General features: G+C 42.5%; 1 protein-coding gene across 1 annotated transcript in view; it reads right to left on the bottom strand.

The window, feature by feature from the left end:
• The window catches only part of TMX1 (thioredoxin related transmembrane protein 1), a 67,221-nt gene that overhangs the window by 20,917 nt on the left and 27,631 nt on the right, over positions 1 to 18,673 (bottom strand). Inside the window, exons 5-6 of the mRNA XM_085626963.1 lie at positions 13,515 to 13,560; positions 13,318 to 13,419 (exon numbers count right to left, since the gene is read on the bottom strand). Of these exons, the coding sequence (XP_085483089.1) occupies positions 13,318 to 13,419; positions 13,515 to 13,560 (148 nt within the window). The remainder of the gene's footprint in view (positions 1 to 13,317; positions 13,420 to 13,514; positions 13,561 to 18,673) is intronic.

The following is an 18,673-nucleotide window of genomic DNA, read 5'->3' on the forward strand; positions in this document are numbered from 1 at the left end:
GAATTAATGAAAACTATAACTCAGCCTACTATTGGTAGTATTGAAATTTCAGACCACGCAATAATCTCGCTTCACTTACAAACTGGTAATTTTTCAGTCTCTCATTCCCGTTGGTGCATGAATATTGATGATGTTCTTCAAGACACTCATAAAGATACCATTTTAAAAGCTATTCATGAATATTTTTGACAATCTTGATGATGACACCTCCCCTATTGCAAAATGGGATGCTTTTAAAGCCTATTTCAGAGGAATTGGTATTTCTATAATGGCGCATGAGAATAAATCGTTTAACACCAAATTGTTACTCCTAGAAAAACAGATTGCAAAATTTAAACAACTGTTTATATCTTCTCAAAATCTCGTTTTTAAAACCACGCTACAAAAATTTTGATATGTATATCATTCAATGTTGAGTAAAAAAGCTGGTATTCAGATTGCTAACCAGAAAGCTAAATTTGCTTTTAGTGCTAATAGGTCAGGAAAACTTTTAGCTAAATATCTGCGCATCAAGAAAGATAGAAACCAAATTCATGCTATCCACAAACACAATGGTACCGTTTTTGTATCTACCCCAGACATTCTAGATGAATTTCCTTAATTTTACTCTACAGTCGCCCAAACCTTCTAGATTCTCAAATTATCGATAACTTTTTAACCTCTGCCAATATACCTCAACTTTTCCAGCTTGATAAAATCAAATTAGATAATCCTATCACGACTGATGAACTTTTATTTGCTATTCAATCACTTAAACCTCAAAAATCTCCTGGCCTTGATGGTATTCCTTCAGAATTTAATAAGACCTTTGCTGACACTGTTATTCCCCACCTACATCATCTATTCACTACATTTGCTCAATCTGGTTTACTCAATGGTTCTTTTACAGAGGCATTAATTTTAGTTTTACCTAAACCAGATAAAGACCATACTAAAGTTTCAAATTATCATCCTATTTCTTTGATTAACCAGGACTGTAAAATTTTTGCAAAAATCCTAGCCACCAGATTGGCTCGAGTTTTGTAGTCATTATTCATATTGATAAATCTGGATGGCAAACGTTTTTCTGTTAACAACAGAAGACTCCTTGTTCATGTTATTGAAAAGGCCTCTACCCTCAACTCTCATGCTGGACTACTAGCTTTAGACGCAGAGAAAGCGTTCGATAAAGCTCAATGGCAATTTCTTTTTTCGAACACTCTTCTTTTAATTTGGGTAATAATTTTATAAAACTGATAAGACTTTATATTGCTCCCCTTCTGCCAGACTTGTTATTAATGGTCAGTTTTCAAATCCCTCTTTCTCCATAGAGGAACTCGACAAGGTTGTCCATTGTCACCTCTTTTTTTATTGGCAATTGAACCTTTTACTTCCCACATTCGAACTTCTGTTGATGTTGAAGGAATGTTAGCTGATGTTAACCTTAAAACGTCTGCTTATGCAGATGATGTCTACTATATTTTAGTAATCCAGCCACATCTTTACCTGCGGTTTTAGATGTACGTAAATATTCTGCTCTTTCTGGTTATAATTTGAATATTCATAAAACAGATTTTTTTCCCTTAAATGTTCATTGTACACCCTCAATACTGGAAAACACTGAAATTATATGGCAAAAAGAGAAATGTAAATATCTAGGTATACTCTTTTCACTTCCCTTAAAATATTCCATTACTTTTAATTGTGACTCTTTATTTTCCAAAATTACAGAAAAAAATGTGTCAATGGTCTACACTACATTGATCATTGTTGTGGGGAAACTTGAAACCATTAGATTGTATTAACTCCAATTATCTTCGATAACTTGTCTATGATCCCTGTACCATTACCCGAATCAGTCTACAAAAAAATTGATAAGCTTATTTCTAAATTTATATGGAATCACAAACCCCCTCGTATTGCATATACTAAACTTAAACTCTCTAAACTAAATGGAGGATTTGGTATACCCATTTTTTTTCAAATACCACAAAGCATTTATTTTAAAACAAGTTTCACTTTGGTTCACATGCGTGGACCCTAACTATTCCCCTAAATAGTTAATGATAAAGCACAACTTAGTGTCGCCATTTCCTCTCCCATCACTTTAATCCATGTCTAATTCAAATAAACTCTTTAAATACTCATCCATCATTGTATCCACTAAAATATTACTTATTTTTACCCATTCTTTTCATCACACATTTCAAACTCAAATATGATTTCCCTTTGGCACAATCGTACATTAAAATGTAACCATACAATAGCTTTCTGGAAACTATGGTTTTCGGCAGGTATTTTCTTTCTCCAGCATATTTATGAAGATATTGCTCTATTATCATTTTCTGAACTACAAGCCAGATTCATGTTACCCAATACCGAAGCCCCTAAATATGTAATTCTTTGTAACTCTGCTTAACGCCTTTCCAAATGTCTCCCCCCCCAAATTAAGACTCCAGATTCAGTAAATGTTATTAAAACTTGTTCCTGCTCCCCAACACACTGCCTCCAAATTTTATAAACAACTTCATTGTACAAATGCTACTAACCTTACCTTTTTATCCACTTTTTGGAATGCAGAACTTTCCCTGAATCTTTCGTTAATGGAGTGGAGACAAATATGGACCATCAATTTTTCAGGATGGTTTCCTGTAACGTTATCCCAAACCAATGCCTTTATTCTGTTCAATTGTCTATGGGCTCCCTATAAATTATTTAAGGCTAAACTCAGACTCTCCACTTTGTTGGAATTGCAAATGTTATGACGGTACTTTGAAACATATGCTTTTTGATTGTAATGCAATAGCTCAATTTTGGAAGAATGTTTGGGATATCGTTGTTAAAATATTTCCCATCTCTGAGACTCTTACTTACAGCATACTTATTGGTAAATCCTACGTCCTACCATACGGGAACCCCAGTCTAAACTTTTTAATCTCCTTATTTCTATTACTACTAAATCCATTACTTCCAATTGGAAATCATCTGAAGCAATATCAATCCAAGCATGGCGGTCATGTTATTTTTATTAGATCTGGTGCTCACTTATGTTACAAAGGACCAATAAAAAAATATATCATTTCAACTGTTAAGGAAACCAGTCGAGGATTATAATAATACTTATTTATAAAATGGTCAATAACATTATTTGCTTCTATTTACAGTTTTGTATATCTATTGTTTGAGGAGTAGCCTCGTTTGTCTCTTTCTTAACTTCGTAATTTTATTGTTCTTTATGACACTGCTAAACTTATGGTATATTGATACTGTTATGATAATATTTTAGTGTTTATACTATTATATTTACCAACACTGTATCTTTTTTTGTTTGTCTTGTTCACAAAAATTCCTAATAAAATATTTTTAACACAAACAAGTGTGCCAGTGCAGATGAGTTTAAGTAGCTCCCCGCATCACTTTTCATTGCGCAACTCTTTTAATAATGTACATTAAATCTAGGTTTCAGTCTTTATGCTATCAGCGTGAACATACATCACATACTGAAGATATTGAATCAACTGCACTTTATCATATATGTGAACAGCAGTTTTTTAGGCAATTTGTTGTGGGGGAATTTTAAAGCCCACTTCATTTTACCTATCTAATAAGGGGGTTGCAATTAATTTGCTATGGTACACACAGCTTTCTGCTGCTAAACTAATGCACCTTATTGTACACATTGCTGATAGTTTCTTAGATTTTACTATACATTTTTCTTTCATTGTAAATACTAATGAATTCGGAAGAATGGTTTGCAATTAACTGATGATCAACAGAATGTCCTCAAATTGAGAAACCTACAGGCTAAAGTGTGATGCACATAATTTGCACATAACCTTAGACGCAGTTATAACCTGATGTTATGTAATTTTGTCTTAAAGGCATTATGACCTCATGATTGTTATGGTTTTTAGTAACTGATCACTAAATTGGACTGTCTACATTCTATCAGTGTATTTTGTATGTAATTGGCGTTCCTTCATCTGCATGCAGGTAGGGCATCATGCAAAGGAGTAATTCCTCGCCCCACACCATATTACAGAAGCAGGTGCACAAACAAAAACGTTATCAGGGATGTACTGTGTGCCACTCAGGATGTGCTGCACAGATGACGCGCCCTCCCAAAAGCACATTTTCAAAGGGGAAAAGGTAGTTTCTGGAACACAATGCATGCAGTCTTCGACTGTGGGGATTATTAGCCACAATCCAATGGCACAATCTAGGTGAACCAGCCAGCAGCGAAAATGATAAAGTGGCAGGAGCTAAGTTGTCTGTGTCCCTGTTCATGCACAACAAATCCTGCACCTGGAACAGGGCCCTCCAAGAGAGCATATGCTCGCTGGGGCAACACCAACCCTCTAGTGTGGCGTCAGGGCTCCATTCAAGAGTCATAGGGGAATTTTCCGTACAGTAACACGGAGCAGTAGTTTAAAACTCCTGTGTTTTTCTGATGCACTCTCCCCAACATTTCAGCAATCAAGCTGCCAAATCAATTGAAGGCAGGACAGGAAAATAGGCTCACTCCCTGCCTATGCTGGATAAGACCTGTAACCTCAGATAGTAGGAAGTTGGTTGGCAAAAGAATCAGTAGTTGAGAACCAAAATTAGTAAGGCCAAAAGGGGACAACATGTATCACTACTAGTTTCCTGATCTTAGATGAGACAAACACAGGAGAAAGTGGTTATCTGCGCTGAAAAGATATATATTCATGGACAACCCGAATTATTGAAAGCTAACAATGTTTTGCTACTGATTTACCACAAGAGTAGTGTGTGCTGGAGTCGTGTGCATCTACTTCCACCTTTCTGTTCCCATCAGAAAGAATGCCAGCCCATAATCCCAACATCGCAAAGCAATACTTCATACAAGAAGACGGAGCTGAACTACCCCAGCAGAAGAGTTTGCTCTGAGAAATACTGTCATCAGAGGAATGCAACACTCCTGTCGCCTACAAGGGGTTTAATGGCACCCAACTACCACCAGAACAATGCTAGTCAACACCCAGAAAAAGAGGAGGCTGAAGATCAGAGTTCCTACTATTTACCACTGCAAGAAGGCAACCTCACACTCCACATTCACATGTTTGATCTAGGTCTGCAGGCTTCACTGAAATCTAATAAACCTTTGCTCATATGACTGCCCCAATGTGGCACAAATGATTATTAAGTATTTGACATTAGGGCATGGAGGGAAACCACACCAAAGACATGATTCATGCTTTCTAGCATCATCTCGCTCACCTTGTTAAAAAGGAACATCTATGCTTGCCCCATATGGAACAATACTACCTGGCTGCTCAACTCCAGTGGGTGGCGAGGTGGTTGAGCGCACAGCAACTGGAAGATTTGGTGACCCAGGCACCTGCTCTTACACAATCACACGTGATCGAGTTGTTTCACCTCAAAAGGAGGGGCAGGCTGCCGACCCAGCAGTTGCTGGAAGTAGCCTATTACTGCTACCGCCGTAGACTGCAAGTCACGCGCAACGTGGTCCCATATGCGCCATCCCTACCGGTGGTGGGCACGCCTAGGAGACACTGTGCGGTAATGGGAGGGAACTAGTGCAAGTCACGCGCAACGTGGTCCCATATGCGCCATCCCTAGCGGTGGTGGGCACGCCTAGGAGACACCGTGCGGTAATGGGAGCGGAAATAGTGCAATGGGAGGAAACAGGCATTTCGACGATTGGGGATCTCTATAGCGAGGGGCGGATGTTACCCTTTGCGACACTGGCAGGCGACTCGGGCTTGCCGCAAGGGCAATTTTTACTACGTGCAGCCATTATGGGCACGCTGCGCACAATGTGGGGCAGCATAGAGCAGAAGTCGCCCACGCATCTAGTGGTGCAATACTTGCATGAACTGGGTACAGCCAAAAGCTTGTTAAGTGGCTCACTGGAGCGTTGAGAACACATACGGCGCTGCAGTTCTGCTCTTTGCGGGTTGATTGGGAGGCCCGAATCATGCGCAGTGTAAGATTTTGTCTTATCCAATATTACATAATACACAGAGCCTACCTGATACCGGCCAAGATAAATAAGTATTTTAACCGTACTGACGCAGACTGTCCGCAATGTCAGGAGATGGGAGCTGATTTGCTCCACATGATTTGGTCTTGTTCTGTATTAACGTCCTATTGGGGGTCTGTCACCACGACGCTGGCGCAGGGCACGAAGCGCAAACTAAATTGGTCCTGGGCGGTATGCATACTAGGGTTATATAGCAGATACCGGAAGCATAAAGTGACATCTCGGTACATAGACCTGGGACTCATCACTGCCAAGCGTTTGATTACACTACGCTGGAAGTCCCCTGACCCCCCCCATGGTGAGTGCCTGGTTTCCCTCGCTTCTCTGCTGGGCGTAAGCGGAGAGTGTGGCGCTGCGTCGGGACAACGCTTTGGGTATTCATAAACAACCACTTGCGGGGCACTGGGATGTAATGTTTACGGATTTCCACGCAATCTGGCGGTCTCAGACGGAGGGGCCCACCAGTCCACCTACACTACATGGGAACTAGAGACAGGGAACACTATTGGGACCTAGACCTGCACCAACACCTGCCCCTTGAAACATTTAGTTCATCGGGCGCAAACCCACAACTGCCCACTGGCCACATCAGATAAGTCAGCAGGCATCAAGATCAACACGGCGTGACATACACCATGGGTGATGGGGGAACAGAATAACTAGTCTCTGTCCAGGCGCTGCATGCGGAAGGGTGAGCAGGTTTTGTTTTTGCAGCTAGCAGACATTAGCAGTGCATCGTGTTGCTATGGTTCAAAGGTATAAATTCAAATGTAGGCGTCAATCTGATGTTGGATGTATTTCTTATTTAAATGTTGTGTTGAAAGCAGCCTAATTCTACGTTTACCAGAGTAATAACTATATACTGTAAGCATCGGACTTAATTGTTATGCATTGACGTTTAATTTAGAGCTGTCTTTATTTGGTACCTTGGCCTCCGAGCCATACTAGCATTGATATGCAAAACACAGTGATGGTAACAATTGCATTGTAATGGGAACTTATAAACTTTCTTCATTTCTCCTTGAAAGAAAATCAATAAAAACACATTTAAACAAAAAAAAACAACAACAAAAAAAACGAACATCTATGCTTGTATCCTTGACCTGCATTTAACCACTGTGGTGAATTTTATCACACTGCAGCAGGGATACCGTCTCAAAAACAAAAACAGTTCCTGCCATTATTAAACACATGAAGATCACTCAACATCCTAGGAAATTATGTTAGTTAAAGCCAAGAAGGCTTTTAAACAAGCTGAATGAGAAGTCCTTAACCCCTTCTGTGCCACGCCCTTTCCCCCTTCTGTGCCGGGCGTTTCATTAGTGGGCGGGTTTCATGACGAGATAGTCTCGTCATGGGCACAGCGCGACCGTGCTCCATGACGAGACTATCTCGTCATGGGCACAGAAGAGGTTAACACAGTTATGAAAGAGAATGCTATCCACAGGAGCCTTATTTGATAGGCTCAAACACTGCAGCACACCTCAAATACTGCTATTTTGTTCGATGCGTAAATGTATTCTGATTTTAGAGTCTGCGTGGGAACTCACTAGGAGTGCTCACTTTTGTGAATCCTATTTCCCTTGTAAGTGAAGCATCTATCCGTCCAAGATAAAGGCATTTCAGATATGTTTTGTTATATCAGCTGAGTTCTCCAGGAACTTGGCATCAGCACTTCCTACAAGTGAATAATTACAAGACACATGTAGTAGTTAACTTTCCAGGGTATACTGATCTTCGGGTACAGCACGGAGCAGGTGTGATAAGTTTAGCATACAAAGTACGAAACAAAATGAATGTACTCCCACAACTGCTGCACATTTCTAGAACATTTCAGTTATACCCATCAAAAACCTTCATTCAACTCAGTAATTTCTTCATTCATATGGTGGCCACAAAAGCTGCATGATTTCTAGGCAGTCTTCACTTAACTTTAACTCGGGGAGTAGGCTCTCTGGAATTTTGAGTTTTATTTCCTGAGTGGCTTAGGACAGACTGTCCACGTTGCTGAGATTAGAGGTGCCCTTTACTTTAAATGTCTTCCTTGCACTCCAACTCTTTTCCTGAAACATCTTGTTAACACCAGATTGCACACAAGCACTTCCACTACAGGACAGTTGAGACTTTTCACCAGGTCTGGCATTATATTCTTAAAGGGCCTAAGAACCTACAGACCCATGGGGGAAGAGTGCTTTGAGAAGTCAACATTTCCCCACATGAGTGGATAATGGCTCTGTTCGCAATTGGAGAGGTTCTCACTTAAAGTTTCTTCCAGCTATTTGACTATCAAGGCTTCAAGTGCTTTATCAAAATTTGAATTCAGTCTTACCTCAGGCAGAAAACGTTTTTGAAGTACCTACATACGAGTCATTCCATCTTCACCTTTGAGTCGATTTGATGGGCTGCTACCATTCCACTTGAAATATACTTTTTTGCAAGGTTTCATGATTTTAAAAAAAACACAATATACACCTTCTTTATATTTAATCCATTTGGCACAGACGGCAAATCTTCCAAAAGGATATCTGAATCTACTACTTCAATCAGGCAAGTGTAAGATCACCCCAATTTCTGCATGCGGGCAACAGCATTAGCACAGCTGTTTTAATTGCATGGCTTAACACAAAGGATTGCCTTACACTCTAGTAATCCTCAATGTATTCACTCATCGCCTGACCAGATGTTTGTTGCTACTGGCAGTGTGTATTTTATTGACAATTTGAATCTGCCGGCTATGTATGTTACTAGATCGTAGTTAGGAGTTAATACAGCCTAATTTCTAAGCAATGATATAAAGAACTGCAGGAGGTATTCTCTTTCTAAACTTCTTCAGATCATGGATGAAGGGGCTTGCTGAGTTTCAATAAGGCGTGGGCTATATTTAACAAACGTTTAGTCAAATAAGGGCCATGTGCCTTCCATACAAAATAAGTGACATGTAGTGTAGGATTTATGATCTTGAAATCATTTATATATTGGATGCAGAATGTAGAATTTGAATAATTATGGTAGGCTCAACATATGACCTATGTCTCAGAAGACTGTGATTCAGATTGCATGCTGTTTGGAAATGTAATCCTTCAGAATTATTAGTCTGGTTTTCTATCATCTATGAAGTCTGGTGACAAAAGAAAAAACATAAAGGAAACATTAAGGCCAGATGTTAGCAATCCATGCCTGCTTTTCGCTGTTGCACCTTCTCCCTTGTGTGGCTAAAATGCTTTTAATCTAGAATTGATGGATCACAGCAATTTGCAATAACCCAAAACAGAAATTACAAGAAATAATGTTAATTTGTTAATGTTAATGTTAATGTTAATTTGAATTTGTAAAGCGCTTAATACCATCAGGTCTCTAAGCGCTGCGAGCAGAACTACGGAATACCAGGGGGCGAGAGTATCACGAGTAAGCATTTAGGCCCAGGCTTCCGTGAACAAGAGAGTTTTTAGTTTTCTCCTGAAGGCTAGGAGACCACTTTCAGAGCGCAATTCACTTGGCAGTTTGTTCCAGATTTGAGGCATGAGAGTGGAAAAGGCTCGGCCCCCTTTCGTGGAGTAATGGAAGCGGGGACATTTTAGAAGGCCCTCCGTGGAAGACCTAAGAGTACGACAGGGGGTGTAGGTTGTGAGGCGTTCCTTGATATATTTGGGGGCTTGCCCAAACAGGGCTTTGTGTGTAATGCAGAGGCCTTTGAATTTGGCCCTCTGCTTGATGGGTAGCCAGTGTAGTTGTTGAAGTAGGGGCGAAGCTCGATTGTGTCTGGGTAGTTTAAAGATCAATCTGGCTGCATCGTTCATGATCACCTGTAGTCTGTGCAATAGTGAGGTTGGTAGGCCGATATACAGTGCGTTACCGTAATCAAGCCTGGCCAGGATCAGGGCAGACACAACAGTTCTCATTGATGAGAAGGAGAGGATGGGAGAGGTCCCGAAGACGGAGGTGATCTGGTTTGACAGGGAGAGATTAGCGTCGATTTTAATTCCCAGGCTTTTTACCATAGCTGCTGGGGCGGGGATCGCCCCCAGCTCGTTGGGCCAGAAATTAGAGTTCCAAGGGTTGCTGTTATTTGTGATAGCGAGCACCTCTGTTTTATCTGGGTTGATCTTGAGTGAGTTAGTGGTCATCCACCGGATCACGAATCTCAAGATGTTTTTTACCCGATCGTGTGCTTGCGTGCTGTTATCTATTTGGACAATAATTTGTGTGTCGTCCGCATAGTTAAAAACTTGGCAGTTCATCGAGGCGAGCTTCTTGATCAGGGGACCGAGGTAGATGTTAAACAGAAGGGGGGATAGAGCCGATCCTTGAGGAACACCACAGGGGATAGACCCCCTCTCTGACGTCAGGTCCCCCATCTGAATTTTGTGGGTACGGTCTGATAAAAATGATTCAATCCAGTGGAGGATCGACCCTCCAATGCCGATGTCTCTGATTCTGTCCAGGAGTTGTGAGTGATTGACCGTGTCGAACGCTGCCGACAGGTCAAGGAGGACTAGGACACAGGGTTTTTTGTTATCTGCTTTGGTCCTGATTTCATCTAGGACGGACAGCATCACCAGTTCTGTACTGTGATGGGCCCTGAAACCGGCTTGCCTATCCTCAAGCACGCTGTGGGTCTCCATAAATCCAGAGAGGGTTTGGAGAACATATTGCTCCAGTATCTTAGCTAGGAATGGCAACTGCGATATGGGTCTAAAGTTTTTCATGTTGGAAACGTCGGCCCCAGTCTTTTTAAGGAGGGGGATAACTCTGGCTTCTTTTAGTCGAAGTGGAACTTTTCCTGATTCCAACGAGGAGTTCATCAGGGCTAGTATTTCTTCCTCAATTGCTGGGAAGGCCAGTTTAAAAATCTTTGGAGGGCAAGGGTCTGACGGTGAGCCGGATTTAGTTTTATTTACGATGCTTCGCAGTGTCCCCAAATCAAGGGGTTGAAAGCAGCATAGGTCGTTTTACTTGTGACTCCGCTTCAATGTCGGGGGGGGAGCTTAAAGGGGGAGTTATTAATATCTGTCAGAATGTCTTGGACTTTTTCCGAGAAGAAGGTTAAGAATTTGTTGCATGAGTCCTTACTAGATGGTATGACTGGTGCCTGCCTATGACTCAGTTCATTGAGGATGTTAAATGTTTCTTTTTGTTTATTTGAGGCCATCTGAATCCTGTTCTCATAGTGTTTGGCCTTGCAGCTAAGCAAGGTCTTTTTGTAGGTGGCGAGTTTTACCCTATATTCTGCACGAGCTTGTGGTTCATAGGCTTTGCGCCAGCGTCTTTCGTAGTGGCGAAGAGTACTTTTCAGGACTCGAAGTTCTTCTGAGAACCAGGGGGAGCCTTTGCCCTTATTTCCTGTTTTTCTTCTTCTAGTTGGGGCAAGTGTGTTTATGGTAGAAGTAAGTTGATTGCCGATGGAAACTGTCCATTCTTCCAAATCCAGTGTGATTGGCCTCTTGACGGGATTACTCCGAAGAGAGCTCTCTAGGCTGGGACCCGAGATTTTGTTCCAGCTTCTAACTAGCTTCCAGGTAGGAGGCTGCCCGAGGTTATGTTTGATAGGGGGAAGTAGGAGGTTAATAAAGTAGTGGTCAGACCACCCACAGGGAGAGATGTCCATTAAGTTCACAGAGGGGAGAGTAGTCCATGCTAGGTCAAGGGAGTGTCCTTTCACGTGGGTGGGGCCTGACACTAGCTGGATAAACCCGAGGGATGTAAGCATTATCTCAATTTGTTGGGCCTGTGCCCCTCTAGGTGTCTGGTCCCAATGGTAGTTAAAATCTCCTACTATCAGGATTTGCTGAAAACGTGATCGGAGAGTGGTAATACATTCGGTAAAAAGGTCACCGAAGGAGGGAGGGCAGTTAGGTGGGCGGTAAACAGTCAAGATTACTATATTAGAGGCACTGTTGCAGACCTTGGTGACTAAAATGTCTGCTGCCTCCAAGTTTTCGCCCGACAGCTTCTCGATAGTCAGGTGGTTTTTAAAGATAAGCGCTACCCCACCGCCCCGCTTCCCTGCTGTCCTATTATGCCAAACGGCATCATATCCATCGGGCAGGGATGCGATTAGCGTTGGTCCTGAGTCCTCGTCGAGCCAAGTTTCGGTCAGGGCGAGGATATCGGGGGCGTCTTCTTGTAGGAAGGTGAAGATTTTGGGTGCGTGTTTACGTAATGATCTTGTGTTGAGTATAGCGAGTTTCAGTGGGGTACGATGCTTTGAATGGGCGAAGTCCGGATTGTGTGGAGGAGAGGCGCAACTTATCTCCTTCACTTGTGGTCTGAGGATACCTTCTCTCTGGAGGGTGAGCAAAGTATCTGGGTGTAGAGGGTGAGAGCCCGCGCCTAATGTTTGTAGCTCAATGTCCGAGTATTTATAAACATGGGCAGCGTTTTTGGTCCCTGGGCCCTTTCGGGCGCAGACGGGCTTGCCCTAGGCGCGCCTTCGGTGCGCCAGCGGCGCGCCCGCTGCGCGCGTCTGCTGCGCGTCCGCTCCAGCGTGCTGCTTTTGTGCTCCTCGTGACCCCTGGCCCCTCCCCTCCAATCAGCCCTGCTGAGCAGCAGCTGAGGCCCCTAGACTCGTGGGGAAGGCGGGGAGGAGGTGCAGGACCGGTCAGGAGAGCCCTGAGAGCCAAGATTCAAGTGTGTAGCAAGCGTGAGTACAATTTGTTTTTAAAAGCACAACAAGATAGGTACAATTTTAAAAGTAGAACCAATTTTTAAAAGCGGGTTAAAAGCGAGTAAAAAGCAATACTGTCACTGCCTGGGCTAGCGCGTTCTGCTATCACTGCGCGTCCGCTCCAGCGTGCTGCTTTTGTGCTCCTCGTGACCCCTGGCGCCTCCCCTCCAATCAGCCCTGCTGAGCAGCAGCTGAGGCCCCTAGACTCGTGGGGAAGGCGGGGAGGAGGTGCAGGACCGGTCAGGAGAGCCCTGAGAGCCAAGATTCAAGTGTGTAGCAAGCGTGAGTACAATTTGTTTATAAAAGCACAACAAGATAAGTACAATTTATAGTAATAGTATTATACAAGGTTGACTTCTTTGCGCTTGGGCAATACAGAAAACAAATCAGTGAAGTCCCCTGAAAATAGAAAAAGCTGCAAGGTAATTTTAACTGGTCAACTCTTCAAAAAACTTCGTGAATGGGGGGTGGCCAATATACAAAAACGGTAGAAAGAAGAATAAAAGCATACCTGAAAAACACACTCAAAACAATGAACGGCATGCACGCAATGCGACGAAAGGGTATGGGCATTCGGCATCTGAGCATAAACTAATTGGAAGTACAGCCCCAATAAAGTTATCAGGTGTAGTATCTATGTACTTACCAGGCCTAACGCCAACCCAGAAAACAGTGTGGCCAGAGCAAAGATTGCATAGGATCCCCAGACAGGAATTCCAATGTCCTCTGTAAAATAGTTATGGCATTGCTAAACAAAAGGAAACAAAGTTAGTTACTGAAGCAGAAAGGACTAAAGAGCTGAACGTGTTTGGTCACCAGTAAAACAAGATATCCATCACATACCCTTATCATCATGGAAAGTTGAAACAAAGAAGACATGCTACTCATTCTGCATAAAAAAAAAAAAAGAAACCAACGTTAGAAAAAAAGACATTTTTGCAGTAAAATTTTTTTTTTTAAAAAGGAAAAAACAGTTTAAGCCTTATTAAAAGACAAACTGACCCGCTGTAACTACCGGGTATGAAACGTATCCTTCTCTCTATCACCTACAAAGTATTTTCTTGAACGAGAAATAGCTATTAGTCTCAGAGGAATGTTGTTCACAAGGTTTTGTGCAGCCTTAAAATTTGTCTTCATTGGTTTGATGATGCATCTGTTTTGTTTTCAGTTTTTCTTACTTCCGGCACTGGCCATTTCTGAGACTCGACGTAGACAGTTAAGAAATACTGAAATTGATTCAACGCCCATGAATAATAGATGCTTCCAATAAATCTGGGTCTCAAAAAAATAATAAACTGAGGCACAGTTTAATAGCAAACTCTATTCTCCTTGGGGTGCTATCTGCTTTACCAGTGGAGGTTTGTTCGTCTCCAGGTGAGTTTGTTCTATATGAATACCCACCATACTCATGGTATGGTTCCTACATGCTCGCTTTGTGGCTTCAGAGTACTTTTCATTGGCGCTAAGATGAGGGGTACTGGGAATACACAAGCAGTACCATTTGATAGTAAAGTGCTTGGTCAGAGTTTACGATGGAATGTGCATTTTTAGACCATTCCAAATCACAGGGAATTCCACAGGGAAGTGCCTTCAGAGTTGATGGTTTGTATGTGGTCTTACACAGGGACAATCGGTAATAGGGGCCAGCTTTACATATAAGGTGATGGTACAGAGTTCCCGCAACTGTGATCCTATTACTGTTCGGCCCTCATTGCGACTAGTCCGATAATTATCCCAGTAACTTGGGCCTCCTGGAGCTACTTATACTGTGTCTCCTGTGGTGCCGGACACACCGGGGAATTACAAGTAGGACCCCAAAGGTTCCATTTGAAATACGGATTGCCAGGGAAATCTGAAGGATCGGGTCGGTTTCCCCAGTAATCCCTCATTCCTCCCGAGAGTTTTGCAGACATTTCAGCTGCTTTCAGATGAAAGCCCAGTGTGAGAATAAAAAGATCCGCAGGATTCGGCAGATCTCAACTCCCATAGAATCATTCCAGTGTTATTTGCCCCATCGGAATTAAGAGGTCACTCATAGGGTCTCAGTCTGTAGGCTTTTTGCCATTAACAACATGCGGTCATCTGCTGTTGGGAACCAGAAACATCTATAGCTGTGTAAAAAGAGCTCTGAGCACCAAAACCATGCACCCTTACATACTGTATACAAGGCTGGCCTCCATCCCTACACAAATGTAGGGTGTCGTGGACTAGAGTGACGCGAAGTAGAGTGGTGCAGAGGGTTGTTGAATGGAGTAGAGTGGCATAGAGTGGAGTGGAATGGCAGGGTGGAGGAGTGTGTTGTAGAGCACTGGAGTGGTGAAGAGTTGCACAGAATGACAGTGTGGAGTGGCATAGATTGGAGTGGCATGGAGAGGAGTACAGGGAGCAGAGTGTCATAAGGTGGAGTAGTGTCGTAAAGTGCCATAAAGGGTCGTGGAGGGGAGTAGAGGGGTGTAGAGTGTCTTGGAGGGGTACAGAGTGGTGTTAAAGTGTAAACGTCAGAGTGGAGGGGCGCAGAGTGGAGGGGCGCAGAGTAGCATTATGCAGGGTAGTGAGGCATAGAGTGCTGTGGTGAAGAGTGGAGTGGTGCATTAGAGTGCCTCGACATGCATGGAGTTGTGAAAGTAGAGTGCCATGGAGTGGCGTTGCGTAAAGTGGAGTTTGCCTTGTGTGGTAGCGCACTGCCATTACAGACAACACATTTTCAATTGAAATGACCATTACATTTGCACAGGTATACAGTTTTACTGATACAACTGTAGAGAGCACAAATGATAATATGTGGAAATGGCATCACCTAATATATTAATTTGTTTTGATCAGATTAAAATATGTTAACACCACATTTTTGGTTTTCTCATTTGGATATATTCTGAAATATCTACACAGTTCACTTACAGGCATTTATATGTTGTTCTGTGCTGGGAAAATTAACAATGTACAGTCTTTTTCCAGCACATCACAGAAGCCAGCATAGTTGAGAAAGAAAAGTAAACATCAAGGTATGGAAGACAGAGTATGACATTTGACCTCTGTCTCTGAATGCACAGAAAATGTGACGCGACAACAACAAGACTGAAAGGACTGTTTACAGAATGGAGCCCTTGTGTGTTGTCTGGTCGGCTTTGACCTAAAAAGGAGCCTCGTAATGGCAGTTTTCTGAATAGTCCATGAGATCTGTTGTGGGAGAACTGAAATAATGAGAAAGAACCCAGAGAGAGTGACTGAGTTACATTAGGGATAACTTTATCCTACTGTTACTTCCAAGTTCACATCGATTCTCAGCTTGTGGGTACATTCCACATCAACCAACAATGAGAATGAATTGTGGTGAAAAGCAGCATTAGGATAGCTTAGGTTTAAACAAACTGCAGTGAACTTCCATACCAAATCTGGCATTATTCAGGCCATTAGAACACAGTGAGGGCAGAAAACCAAATAGTTACCTGTCATAATTCTCTGAAAGGTACATGCCAGGAGAACGCCAATTTATTAGCCTTGGCCGGGTGCGATTTTTACCCACCCTTGAAGAGGGATTTTATGCATTACATCATTCATTGTAATCACACGACCAATGATGCTCTAAAAAGTATTGTGCAGTGCCTCAATTCTTAGATAAGTGCCTCATGGGAATCAACTGATCAAAATGTTTGATGTTTTTATATTATTCTCTCAGGTTCTGGTTGCCTTTGCAAGTATTTGTATTACGCTTATGAGATTTCTCATCCATATTTTCTACAATAAATTAGGATAAATAATCCCCCATAAATATAATCTATTATATGTTGACTGATTTGAGAAAGATTTTGGAATGGCATAAGTCCCTCATAAATCCAGCCGGTTCAAGGAGAGGGCTCAATTCTCAAACAGCAGGAATGTTCTCTTGGCAAAGCGTATGTGCTCCCTTACCAGAAGATGGTGCCATATCGGAAAACCATTGCAGACTTGGTGCCCTAAAATATCGTCTCACAGAAGAGTGGTCTGAATAGAAGATCGAAAACCTGGATTGGACTACTAATACGAAAAAGTGCAATGTTAATTTTTAAAAAAGCATCATCTTCAACATGCCTAAACGCTGGGGTACATTTAATTTGACTCACAAGGCACTAATAGGGAGTTCCAGGCCCTTAGCTGAATGCCTTTGAAACCAAGATGCTGCCATTGTCTTGATTAGTCAAACAGTGGTCCACGTTTCCATGTTCAAATGAGGGAAAGCTTTCACCAGGTTAGGTCCAACATGTCCCCTATGAACAGATTTTCCTTTAAAGAAATAAAGGAAGATTTGTGGTAGTTCTTGAACATTGTGGAATTCCATGAATAATAAACATATCATTGTGACTGTTAAGGTTTTTTCAAAGTAGGTTTATTCCAGTAAAGGACCTACGACCGCTCACCAGAACGGCAGCACAGCCAGTGAGTCAAAAGAATCTCAACAATCTAGAGCACCCCTTATATAGGACAAAGGCAAATTCCAAGGACAAAAGAAACATGCAGTAAGGAATTTATAATCTTAACACATGTATGGATATATACAACACTATACCCATACTGGAAAGTTCAGAGTGTCTGAGCCAGACCCTACAACCTTCTTCGAAGCTGCCTTGATGAGACAGTGTGGATGGAAATGGAACTTCAGCTGCGCCACAAAGCTGACCAACAATGACAGGATCATGAGCACACACACGCAGCAGCATTTCAACTGAATCCCTGTATCCTGCAATGGTAATATCGCTCCCGCAACAAGAAATGTAGGCACTTTCTGGGTTTCTCAGCTACAGATATATGAAGTATGCATGCCGAAGGTCTGGTGAACACAGCTAATCTGGTTTCAAATGGATGCCAGCACCCGCAGCACAATCAGCATATTGCATTGCTGCAGGGAGAACTGGTTTAGATCACAGCAGTCTAAGATGACACACAGGCCTCTTAATACTTTATTTTCGAATAAATAGTGGAAGTAGCATCTCTGCCACTTTTCTAAAGGTGGGGTTTGCTTGATTGTGTCTAAAACTAAATAGAGGTGCCACTCAATCTCCTGCTCATGTAATTGGGACACTTACTGGGTCAGAGGATGCTTGGAGGGAGACCATGGCAAATGGGCATCATATCCATACCCACTCCTCTTTATGCAAGGTGGACGGCATCCTCCAGGGTCCATTTCTGATACACAGGGCTCTATTGGGGGAAATTCGCCAATGGAGGCAGATGAGCCTCCCGCACATGAAGGCCTATGTTGCATTTCCATCATAGACGAAAGTACAAGGGCAATTACATTACTGCATTTATCACACACTACTGACAGGTGTAGGGGATGAGTTGCTGAGTCTGCGGCCTGAATGGTCCGAGGATATGAGAGTTTAAAATCACTGATGGAAGACTGGGCTACAGTTTTGAAATGCTCCCATAAGGTTTCAAAACACTCTAGACAGAAATGAATCCAGTACGGTTATCTCTACAGAGCATGCATCACCGCTAACAGAATACAACTTGTGTTTCCTAATGCATGTGCCGGCTGCCCCAATTGCGTTGAGGAGGGGGCGAGTTCTGCCACATGGTCTGAAGTTATCCCTCCCTCAGGGAGTTCTGGGTTAGGGTACTGCAGATTACTGCATTAGCCACAGTTTAGGTCATTTTAGGAAGGCCAAGGCTAGTTCAGTGACTAGCAGGTTTGCAGAGTGCTCATTAGTGCTGGCCAGGTGCCAAGTATACGTGAACTGGAAGAGCTAAGGAAGACAAGGCATATGGAAATGGAGGAAAGAACTTGGAACATGTGAACATGATGTCCTCAAAAGGGAGGAGTGAAGGTGTATACAACAGTGCTGGTTAGGATATGCAAACGGTGAGATTAAAGAACAGGGCCCCATTCTAGAAAGTACTGGATGGTTGCAATCTTCACAACACGGTGAAGCAAGAGAGCAGTGAAAGATGCAGGGGCTAACAGACATTCATGGTAGTACAATGGGAGCTCTTTGTTCCTCCCTAAACGGATGATAAACAATCAG

This window comes from Triturus cristatus, chromosome 9, assembly GCF_964204655.1.
Source record: "Triturus cristatus chromosome 9, aTriCri1.1, whole genome shotgun sequence".
NCBI lineage: Eukaryota > Metazoa > Chordata > Amphibia > Caudata > Salamandridae > Triturus > Triturus cristatus.